Here is a 12,963-nt window from a genome sequence, read left to right on the forward strand (position 1 = left end):
AGAAAGAGATAAGGGCAAAAGGTGATTCATAGGAAACTCCAGCTATTAGAAAATTGAGTATAGAATGTGTGTGTGTGTGTGTATGTGTGTGTGTGTTGTGGAAAGGATTAAACCATACAGAACTGTTATGGCATGATATAAAAAAGAAAAGAAAAGAAATACTTAACCATTCATGTCCCCTGTGCTAGACATTTTACTAAGCAGATTGAATCAATTGTTCTAGTCTATCTACAGAACATTAATATTCTAGTCTATCTACAGAACATTAATATTCTAGTCTATCTACATAATATTAATATTCTATAACATTAATATAAATAACATCTATATTTTTATAGATGAGGAAACTGGAGATTAGATATTTAAATAATTTGCTAGTTTTTATAGCAGCATCAAGCCAAGCAATTTTAAATGCCAGTTTCTCTTATTATATTGCCAGCTGCATGCAGCAGGGTCCAAGGCTTTCTTATTTACCGCTGTGTCCCCTGAGATTAATGTATAAAAAATACTCAGGATGTATTTGCTGAAAGTTGAATGTTTCTTGTTATATTAGTGAGACCCAGCTGGCTATATGCTACATGAGGAAGTTAATCTTTTAGTATCAGATTAAAATATAAGGAATAACAAATTAATAATCATGGGGCACTTTATTTAATAGATGATACTCAACTTATTAAGATAAGTGTATTGAAGGAGTTGCAAATTCATTCAAGAAAATTCTTGCTGGAGACTATGAAACTAGTATGACAGCATTTTCCTGGATTAATGTGTTGAAACACTGCATGAACCTAAGAACCAACTTTTCCACAGATCTCTCTAGTTCTGAAAAGACTGAATTTGCAGCATCTGCTGAAATGAAGTAAGTCTTATTTGAAACAAAATACTTAAATACAAGCATTTTATATAAATTAAAACATACATCTGATAAGAAAATTACATTATCACTTAACTTTGCAAGTAGTGTGCCTAAATCAAATCAGAAATAAAAATGAAAACACTGCACTTTTCTGTCAAATAGTAATTACGGGGATTAAAAATCTTTAGAAATAACTTTCAGTCAAATTAAAAATCTGCATCCAAATACTTTCTCACTAAAAATGTCACATGTGTCGTAATGAAGTAGGGAAAATAGTCCACTGCACTTAACCACTTAGTTGAATTTAGCTACCTTTGCTTTAAAGCTATAATTTCGTAAAATAGGCTTTTGTTCTCTTTCACGGGTAGAAAATGTACTCTCTGTAACAAATATTTAACTATGTACAATATGCTGTGTTAGAATGAGTTTTTTGAAAATGTTCCTGTCTAAATTTTAAATACAGGGAAAATATATATCTTCTTAAATATGTAGAAACTAACCCCATGGTTATTATTCTCAAATATGAGAGAAGCAATTATGGGCTGAGTACGGTGGCTCATGCCTGTAATCGAGCACCTTGGGAGGCTGAGGTGGGTGGATCCCCTAAGGTCAGGAGTTCCAGACCAGCCTGGTGAACATGTTGAAACCCCATCCCTACTAAAAATACAAAAATTAGCTGGGCACGTTGGCGCATGCTTGTAGTCCCAGGTACTGGGGAGGCTCCCGCAGGAGAATTGCTTAAAGCAGGAAGGCAGAGGTTACAGTGAGCCAAGGTTGCACCACTGCACTCCAGCCTGGGCAAAACTCTGTCTCAAAAAAATAATAAAATGAAATGAAATGAAATGAAATAAAATAAAATGATTTTTTTTAAAAAATGAAAGAAGCAATTATGGAATTGTTATGTTCACTTAGTTGGTTAGTGAACAGAGCTCATGAAATGAGAAATAGAAGGTCACACTGGGCCAAGGGACTTTATGCAGATTTAAAAAAATAACAATAACAGCTGCATTCACAGTCATTTATCTCACACTTGTGCACTGTTGCCAAAAGATGGATTTTACAAAAGAAAAATAAGAGAGACTGATAACATGCAAAGCCACTGTCACCATTTGAAAACTTCAAAGCTGGGTTGAGCATGGTGGCTCATACCTGTAATCCCAGCAGTTTGTGAGGTCAAGGCAGGTGGATCACCTGAGGTTGGGAGTTTGAGTTCGAGAACAGCCTGACCAACATGGAGAAATCCCATCTCTATTAAAAGTACAAAATTAGTGGGGCATGGTGGCAAATGCCTGTAATCCCAGCTACTCAGGAGACTGAGCCAGGAGAATCGCTTGAACCCGGGAGGCAGAGGTTGCAGTGAGCTGAGATCGCGCCATTACACTCCAACCTGGGCAACAGAGAGAAACTCCATCTCAAAACAAAACGAAACAAAACAAAACAAAACAAAAAAACTTGGAAGCTCACATTTCTTTGTTGGTGAGATAGTTGCTTCATCTTACCATCCAGAAAACAAAAGTTTAAGTATTACAGTTCCATTCCACTTCCCTAGCTCACTGATATTGTTCTCTATAAGAGCAATCATTCAGAGCCAAATACATATAGCTCTGCCTTTTGCCATAATGTTGATAATTTTGCTCTTCTTTGAAAATATTCAAAATACAAGAGAAAGACCAAGTTTTTCTAGCTATGACAAAACAGGCATCTGACTGCAAGGATTCCATGCAGTGTTTATATTTTTTTCACTTTAAGACTTTCTGAGAAAATATTTGATACAGTGTTCAGATTTCATACGTTAAGGCACTACAAATTGATATGTTACACATAAAGACAAGCAATGATTTTCAGGTCCAACTCAACATGATTTATCATTCTGCATTCAGGAATAAAACATTTCATTTGTGATTTTTTTGAGCTTTCAATTTTAATTAAACATATGATCAGGGCATTATGTACAGTTCATTTTTATTAATACTGGCATAGGCATTTTCTTCCCTAATGATTCGTATTTATCATGTTAAACAGAAGACAGGAAGATTGTATTTAGATAATGTGATAAATACAATAAAAGTTTGTTCTTTCAAATCTTGATATATTGTTCTGGTGTTCTGGTAGTTTCTTAATTTCTCCCATTTAAATGTGTCCACTTTCTACAGGATAATAATAGCTAACATTGATAGAGTACTAACTGTCAGGCTCTTTACATGGCTTATTTCATTTATTCCCCACAAAAACCATTAAAGTTACTATGACTATTCCCCTTATATGAATGAGAACACTGAATCCTAGAGAATTGACCTGACCACCCCACATTTGCACACCTATTATGAAGGGATGCTAGTCTGGGCTGTTGAACTCTGCTCTCTGCGGAATAGGGTAGTGACACATATCTTCATAATAATAGAGCTTCTGTACAGTTAATGAGTTTTTAAAAATAAGTTTCTCTATAAAACTGTATTATTTGGCTTATCTTTCAGATAAAAAAATAAAGCTTTACAGAAAGAAAAGATACAAAATCCATAAAATGTATGTAAATGAGAAAAATCCCCTGCTCAGCAACAACACGGCAGAACCAATCTGACCAACGTACAGCAAATATTATCATGTGATTTAGTTTTCTGCATCTGCCGGGGTTTCACAAAGGACAAAAGAAATAATTGCATAGAAATTGCATAAAAGTCGTATGTTCTATTTATAAAATTGACTAGACATTTTCAGCACTCACTACCAATGTCTTTAACTCCATGATAATATTATAGTTGATATTTACCCTTTAATAAAAATATAAATCACTGTTTATTCCCTGAAGCTAACCTTACACATGCTAAATTATTTATGTCTCCATTTTATTATGTATTTTGCATCTGACAGGACAACTTTCCTTAGGACCCTTTTACTGACCCACCTGTCATTATGATGGCGTAAACAATGTCACCTTTCTAGTGCACGATGAATTACAAAGAAGTTGTAAAGTACACCATCCATCATGCTGGCACTAAGTAGGTTTTTGAAGTAGATCTCAGATATCAGAAATGCTGTTTAGACGGTTACCAGAAAGCACAAATTGGAAGCTTATACAAAACGGTCCTATGATGAATGGACATGACAGCTCTTCAAAGAAAAGGGGCACTCCTCTTCTACAAATAACCTTGTCAAAAGCAAAAAGTTGTGGCAAGCTTTGCTGGCAGTCAGACTAGAATAATTTAAGAACTTGTTAATGGCTCTGCCAGATAGAAATTCATGCAAACACAATGTACTCAAAATCAAAAAGGAGCATGCCTGAATCCTCAGCAGCAACCACTCAAGCTTGATTTGAATTAGGGAATGATTTAAAGTGATACAGAGAAATCACCAGCGACTTAGCTATTAGAATATGTGAGTTTCAGTAATATACCTAAAACAGGAATATAAAATATGTGCAGGTATTCTATATGCATATATAATATCCACCTAGAAGTTGCTTTTGAAAATTATAACAATACTGATATAATTTGAGTTTTAAAAAAGAGTATCAATAGCACATGCTTTCTTGATATAGATATTTAAATCAATATGTATTTAGTATAATAGATTTGCATTATTAATACAATCTTAAAAACAGTGACTTTATCTAATTTGCATAATTAATTTCTCAAATTATGTTCTTCAAATATAAGGTGTTAGTTTTATCCATATTGCATTTTGTTTCCTTTAACAATGCCTTTTGTTTAGGCCAAATATTTCAAACATGGAGTGTATTTCTACATCTACAGTTAACTTTATTTTCTCCTTTTTAACAGTTGCATTTTAAAAGCTTTTTTCTTTTTAACTCTTCTTTAAAAAAGGCAGTTTTAATACACTTACAAATGGTGGGAGGATACTACATAAGGACTTAGAACTATGGATATGTGGATAACTTCATAAATCTGCAGTAGAGGTTGATTTTCTTTTATGTGAAATAAAAGGAAATTTAAAAACTTATAACTGTTAAGATAAACATGTAGAAAACTCTCAGAGATATGGTTACACAGGGACATTAAAAAAAAAAAAAAAAAAAAAAAAAAACAGTTCCACTAGCAAAACGAAAAGATAATTAACTTTGTAAAAAATAAATGAGTACTCTTTGATAGTGAACAGATAAAACCACTGGTTGGTTATCTTAAGTTTTTCATTTTTAAATTGGCTTTCAATACAACGTCGAATCCTTAGAAATAGGTGTTCATTGCCTTAACTGTGAAAGACAGAGACATGCAAGAAAGTGTTACTGAACCCTATCTTCTCCCAATTGTCCCGAATGCTGTAATAGAAATTGTCATACAACAGGCCCAGAAAACAGCACAAAAGGCCATTGTTATAGACACATACACACATGCATTAGTTTGAAAGTTAAAATACATTGTTTTTAAGTAAACTGGTTTCTTCTTTCGTGTCCTATCTTGACAAGAAAAAATAAGTGAAAAAGAAAAAATAAAGAAGAGGAAAGAACCACATACATTTGGATAAGAAAAACAACTGTTTCATTTAAAGGGATCTAAAAAGACAGCTACTGAAAGTATCGAACATATAACCAAAATGCTGAGAATACAACTAATCTTCCCTTATAACTTATAACTCTAAATGAGAGAGGGAGGGGCTGAGGGTGGAGAACAACATCGGTATCCTTAGAATTCACATTTCTAGTTTCTTTTTTTATTTTATTTTATTTTTTTATTATACTTTAAGCTCTAGGGTACATGTGCATAACGTGCAGGTTTGTTACATATGTATACTTGTGCCATGTTGGTGTGCTGCACCCATTAACTCGTCAGCACCCATCAATTCATCATTTATATCAGGTATAACTCCCAATGCAATCCCTCCCGCCTCTCCCCTCCCCATTATAGGCCTCAGTTTGAAATTGTCAAGGAAATAAAAATGGTGCTCAAGTAAAATTTATGGAGGCTAACTTAACCTTCACAAACAATGACTGCTAAATTTGAAAAAGATATTAAAATACTTCAGGTCTGAATACATTTTAATTCTAATAAAATCATAATTATAGGGTCCTTATAAACTAATCAACCAGTGACTGCTTGGAATTTGGTGTGGTCTAAAAATATCTAGAAGAAAGGGAATAGGCTCAGTTTTTTAAAGTAAGAAGCTTGAAGCTATGGAATTTTGCAAATTCACATTTTTAACTTATTTCTTAAAATATTAAACCTCTCTACATATTAGTAATATTACATATATTTTAAACTAAAATTTTATTTTACATTAAAAATGAGATGACATTCAGTTGTGTGAAGGAGTCTAACAATGGACACTAAATAACTAAAAATTTATTACTCTTACACACTACTTGAACGCAGGACACTTGAAGGTGAGGCTATCTAATTGCAGAAGTGTGAAAGAATAAAGAAAATAACGGGTGAAAAATATTTACATATCCATCCTACAGCATCATCGGTTAGAATGAAGGGAGTGATGAACATTTTTGCGATTCAGCCTAGTCTTTTAAAAAATATAAAAAGCAAACATATAATTACCTCTAATACTCTGTGTCCAATATCTGCACAAATATCATAGGAAAGTGGATTTGCCCAATATTGGAACTCTAGGGCCAAACAGATTCTTCCAAGTGATCTTCTCCCTGACTTTTTTCCCTCCACCACCACCTCCATTTTTATGAAGGTTTGCTGGTGGTGAGTATGAATCAGAAATTAGAAGTATACAATATCTGTTAATATCCACTACCCCACCCTGCCCCCCATTTTTATTTATTTATTTATTTATTTATTTATTTATTTATTTATTTATTTTGAGAAGGATTTTCGCTCTTGTTGCCCAGGTTGCAGTGCAATGGCGCGATCTCGGCTCACTGCAACCACCACCTCCCGCGCTCAAGCGATTCTCCTGCCTCAGCCTCAGGAGTAGCTGGGATTACAGGGGCCCGCCACCGGGCCGGCTAATTTTTTGAACTTTTTTTAGTACAGACAGGGTTTCATCATGTTGGTCAGGATCTTCTCAAAATCCTAATCTCAGGTGATTCACCCACCTCGGCCTCCGAAACTGCTGGGATTACGGCCTCCCCAAAGAGCTGGGATTACAGGCGTGAGCCCCCGCTGCCCCCGGCCAATATCCCTTTTAAACCAAGGTAAACAAATTGTTATTGAAGGGTTCCTCTCCCATCTCTCCCTTGTTATGCAGTAAGTCCCAAGTATAAAGGAGTCAGAGAAATTTAATTTTCCAGATCCAGTGAATCTCCCCATCATACAGTAAGACCAACATACACATGCTCCCATAAGGGGCTCTGGGAAGCTGCACAATGATAGGATATCTCTTTCCTTGGTCTGGGTGGAAACTGCATAATAATATGAAAGTGCAGGAACGTTGAGGGAGGGTTTTTGTGGTGAACCCATATCTAAGGAATTTATTTAATGTTATTCTACTTTCAATCCACTGGGCCCAGCGAGTTATTACAGATAGCCATGCTAAGGAAATAAGGATGCAAGTTATAGTTTCATGAGTTTTGCATATCTTCTTCTTCAAGGAATAATCAATGTTCACCAGCGGAAATTGAGAAGCAAGGAGATGGGGAAGATTCCAAGGACCCACTCAAGTTCCTGGTGTTTTTGTGAATGTTCTGTGTTTTAGATATGCTTTTGTTTAGGGGAAGGCATGACCTGAGCAAACTGGGATAAAGAAGAGGTTGAAAATGCGTACGGCTTAGGCAGAGTTAGGAGTTTTAGAGAAAATACCAGGGTAACTTTTAGAGTCTTGGCTTAAGGCCGAAGCTTCTGAATCAAGGAAAGAGTGACAGTTGCCTTCCTCTATTTTTATTAATATATAGGTGTGTTACCATTATTACCTACCAGAAAGAGCATAATATTAATCAAATCAAATTATATGAGTCCTACAGTAGAAATATTGCAGACATTTACTATTATATTAAAATTTAATTAATGGTAAGACTTTGCAAGGTAGTAACAGTTATATGCAGCTCTTTGGCTAAAAGTCAAAGTATGATATATACAGAATAGAAACGATGCTGGACTGCCAAAAAATCTGCCTCTCCCTCCCACTCCCCAAAATCTATTAGGAACGAGCATTTACTGTCATTATTTCAAGTATTTATGCAAAGTAATTTAAAATGATTTAAACATCCCACGTATTAATCAAATTTAATAATAAGTTAGATTCTGAAACATTTGTGCTATTAACAACAGTCAGAAAAATAACATTATTTCATTGGTATTAAATGAGGCAATATACAGTTTGATTTAAAAAAAAAAAAAACTAAGTGTATTTTTTCAAATTACACTTTTACATAGAGTTAGAAAACTTGCCTATGAAAAGAAACTGTTGACCAAATTACACGTTATATCTAACTTGTATATTGTTCTTACTATAGGCTATGCTCTATCATCCTAGATTTACATATATTAATATTTTCTCACAACAACCTTATGAGTTGGAATTATTATTGACTCCAATACAGAGATGAGGAAATCAGCTCCAGTTTCTTCCCCACAGTTAAGTAACGGTGGTTAATTGGAGAGCTGAGATTTAAAACTAGTCCACATGGTTCTACAAGCCTTGCACTTAACCACTATGCCAAAAAAAAAAAAAACAACTGCATCATAAATCTGCTGACCCAGAAAGTATGAAGAAATAATACACACCAGGCTTCTTATCGCATGTGTTTTTCATCATGAAAGCAGGGGCGTTGTGTTTCAAATCTTAAATGTGTTAATAATCATATCAGTTTTCCACTTAATTTATTTTGTGTGTACAGAATCTCAAAACACAACCCTCTCCATTTCTTTCCCTTTCTGTATATCAGTGTATTAAATTTTGCCTCTTCAAAGCCATAGAATGAAATAGACTTGCACTGTATCGACAGAGCAAAATGTGAATGACTCAGTCACACATTCGACACCTTTGAATTAAATTTTTCTAACATGTTTTCACTTTAAAAATATGACAAGTCTGTCACTGATGGACATTTGGGTTGATTCCAAGTCTTTGCTATTGTGAATACTGAGCACAACCTATTAAAGACGAATACATTAACTGCAAAAAAAAAAAAAAAAAAAAAAAAAATATGACAAAAAAAGGGTCAGAAAGGCCACATCATCCTTCTCTTTCCTGGCACCTCCACATTGAGAAGATTTAATGGTTACTTTTGTATGTTGCATCTTGCCAGTTATTTCAATTTAGATGAAAGCTGTTGTTTTCTAATTCCATCTCACTGTAAATGACAGAGACAAATGGCCATATTACCTTGAGAATTCCTTTGGCAGAATAGGCTGCATATGAATAGAGCAGGTCTTGGTTGCTATCTTTTCTGGCTTCTTCACTGCAAGGCTGACCATTAGGATGAAAGCATTGACCACTGCTACTCAGAGTCACAGTGCTGGGAGAAGGGTCTGGCAGATTAAGCAGCACAGAGTAATTTACAAACTGTACATCTTCTAGGCCCAAAGAGGTCCACTGAGTCTGAATCTTCTTTGAAATTTCCATGTCATCTTCACTTTTATACAGGTGTACCAAATTTCTGAAATAAATTGTTAAAGAAAAATTTTTTTTAAAAGGATAATTCTTTATTCTTTTGAGATATGACTGCTCAATATACGAACAATATTAATACATGTTGTGGGATACTGAAAGATAAATGAGACAGGACCCTACCACATGAAACATAAACACAAATCAAAGGAGAATGAATTAATTTCTTAAATTAAGAACTAATGGCCATTGTGGTAGCTCATGCCTGTGATCCCAGCACTTTAGGATGCTAAGGAGGGAGGATCGCTTAAGCACAGGACTAGCCAGGGCAACATAGCGACACTCTCTGTCTACAAAACATTAAAAAATAAATTAGCTGGATGTCCTGGTATGCATCTGTGGGAGATGAGGTGGAATAATCACTTGAGCCTGGGAGTTGGAGGCTGCAGTGAGCTAGGATGGAACCATTGCACTCCTGCTTTGTCAACAGTGAGACTCTTTACAAAGAAAAACAAACAAACAAACAAAAACAAAAAACAAAAAACCCACTAATACAGCTAGCTCTATGGCATTCCAGAGAAGAGTGATATTAATGCCTACTAGATCTTCTATTAGTTCTGATCCTTCTATCAACATCAACATTATCCACTTAAAAGTCAGTTCCAAAATCTAGGTGTCATTCCAGTTGAGACATTTCTTTGTTATAGTTAAGGTGATTTCATGTAAAATGATCTGATTGACATATAGTTATTGCTATTTAAAATAATACAGAGAGAGCTCTTTAGATGCAAATTTTATGCCAAATTACATGATGCTATGAGCACGGTTTTCAATAAAATCAAAACAAAAACACAGATTGCCAAACCAATATGAAACTGTTTGTGTTGTACTTTGTGTACTTTGTATATTTATTCCTATACCTATCCCATAATCCAGTGACACTATTTTTGCTTATGACATACTAGAAACAAGAAAAAAATCTGTTAAAAATTTGTGTATAGTACCTATAACAGAATCAGACATGAGAACTTAATAAAAATAATTTAATCCAGATAATTTTTTTCAGTTTCATGGCTGAAATATTAATAAAAAAGGACCAAAAAGGAATAATTTCCTTTTAGGGAAAAAATGTACCTTCTTAAAAGAATCTTATTGCTATCCAAGCTATTATCTAAGTGTTTATCTTGATATTATTGTTATTTTTGCCCATCACATTATTTTTCTCACTTATTTCCTCCAGGACCCTGTTTATTTAACAACTCCTAAACTGTGTTGTTCAACCTATGGCCCATGGGCTGCATGTGGCCCCAGGACAGCTCTGAAAGTGGCCCAACACAAATTCGTAAGCTTTCTTAAAACATTATGAGACTTTTTAAAAAGATTTTTAAATTTTTTATTTTTTTTTTTTTAGCTTATCAGCTATTGTTAGTGTTAATGTATTTTATTGTGTGGCCCAGCACAATTAGTGTTCTTCCAATGTGGCCCATGAAAGCCAAAAGACTGGACATCCCTGCAACAGTACATGCCTAGAAAAGAAATAAGAAGCAGACATCATAGTGGTAAGAAAGCATTACAAGAGATAAAAGAGAAGTCTGAGGCCAGAGCTTAGAAGCTGGCCTACACAGGAAGATGCAATAAAAACAGTTTCTCAGTTATCTCCTATCTTTGTGAAGCTACTCCTATTCATGCTTTCTTCCCTCTTCTTTTCTTTTCTTTTCTGTTTTTTTTTTTTTTTTTTTTTTTAATATCTACTTGGACCAGTCAATAGTGCCACCTAAATTTTATGGAAGAGTTGGTGAGAAGAATTATATTATTTTTCATTACCAGTAAGAGGGATCTGCCTTCCACCTTGTTTTGTTGTTGTTACTTTATCTGTTCTCTACCTTTTCCTACCCTCTTTCTCCATTGCTATTGCATTCTCTCTGTATTTTTGGGATGGGGCAGGCAAATTGAGTTAAAACAACACGATTTGACGGGAAAGTCATTTACAAAGGTGCATCAATAATGTTCTGTTAAAATCCATATAAAATGAGGTTTCAAAATACATATTTTATTTATACAAACATAGCAATATATCGTTAACACTGACAGACAAAGAGAAAAAAAGTGTGAAGACTGCCTTATATTTTGTTTGCTCCTCTACACAGTTAATTGATGAACATAAATCCACCAGGGAATGTGCAAGATGTTTAATCTGTCATTCCTTTTGTTGGTCTCAGTTGCTTTATGGTGCAAGCAACTGAAAACATTGCGTGTTATACCATAAGGGCCACCAAAGGCAAATGAAATACTTCTTTTGGGGCTCAACTGAAGAATTAGTAATTTGTACCAATTGTGGAGGATTTCTAAATATTTTTCAGTACTAAGCTAAAATTAATGAGTGAAAAAAATGTATACAGTCTTTACTTCACTTTTAATTTATGGGATATGTACTTTACAACATCATTTTTAATAATATGAAATAATTTACACATATAAGGAATATAGAGCATATACAATTATAAAGAGTAGTCAAAGCAACCACCCAGGTTATGAAGTAGAAGATTGCTAATATTATCAAAGCCTAAGAATAGTTTTTCTCTATTCAATCACTTGCCTCGGTCCCCAGGGTAAGCATCAATCTGATTTTGTTGTTTCCCATTGTCTTTTTAAAATAGGTTTATATACATATATGTATATCTCTTTAACAATTTCTTTAATTATAGGTGTTTTCACTTTTACAAAATTGGTATATTTGTATATGGCTTTCATACTTGTGTTTTTTACTCAATATTGGGCGTCTGAGATTCCTCCAGGTTTTTAATCAATTTTCCTAAGATAAATATTTTAAAGTTGTTTTCAGTTTTTCACTATTGTAAACAATGCTGCACTGGATATTCTTTTTCATGTTTCCTGATAGACATATGCAAAAGTTCCTTTAGGCAAGGGATTATTGGTCCATAAGGTATGCATCTGTGTAACTTTATTTCAAAATGTCAAAATGCTTTTAAAAGAATTTTAATTATACTCTTGTCATCTTTTCATGACAGCTCTACTTCCTCCATTCCTCAGCAGTACTTGGTATTGTCCATTATCTTATTTTACTTTTAAATTTTATTTTATATTATACTTTTGTCAGTGTAGTGAGTATAAAGTAATATTTCATTATGTGTTTAACTCAGAAGTACAACTGCTGGAATGCAGGATATACTAAATAGCTTTCCAAGGCTTCCTTTACCACCCTCTGCTCCTGTATCCAATTTCCGCTCTCCAATGAAGGTAAGATTATATCCCATTGTGGTTTTAATGTGCTTCTTCATGATTACCAGTGAGGATATTTTCATGTATTATTTAGCTATTCACATTTCCTTTTATGTATAATAACTGCTCTTATTTTTGCCTATATTTATAGAAGTTTTTGTATGTTCTGAATAATCTTTTTTAGGTCATATGTATGGCACACATTTTATCCTAGTTTTTATCTTCTCTTTTTATTTGCAATGTATTGTTTTATGATAAACAAAAGTTTATAATTTTAATGCATAGAGCTTTTAATATAATTGTTTTCACATTTTCTGATGTGCTTAAGAAATCCTCAATGCTGTGGTCATAAAGTTATTCTCATTTTTTTTCCTAAAAGTTTTAAGAAGTTGTTTTTCACATTT

The 12,963-nt window shown here is 33.9% G+C and overlaps 1 protein-coding gene across 1 annotated transcript in view; it reads right to left on the reverse strand.

Annotated features, from left to right (window-relative positions):
• The window catches only part of NAALADL2 (N-acetylated alpha-linked acidic dipeptidase like 2), a 978,063-nt gene that overhangs the window by 582,960 nt on the left and 382,140 nt on the right, over positions 1-12,963 (reverse strand). Inside the window, exon 3 of the mRNA XM_023184822.1 lies at positions 9,095-9,368. Coding sequence (XP_023040590.1) covers positions 9,095-9,368 — 274 coding nt within the window. The remainder of the gene's footprint in view (positions 1-9,094; positions 9,369-12,963) is intronic.

This window comes from Piliocolobus tephrosceles, chromosome 2 (genome assembly GCF_002776525.5).
Source record: "Piliocolobus tephrosceles isolate RC106 chromosome 2, ASM277652v3, whole genome shotgun sequence".
Taxonomy (NCBI): domain Eukaryota; kingdom Metazoa; phylum Chordata; class Mammalia; order Primates; family Cercopithecidae; genus Piliocolobus; species Piliocolobus tephrosceles.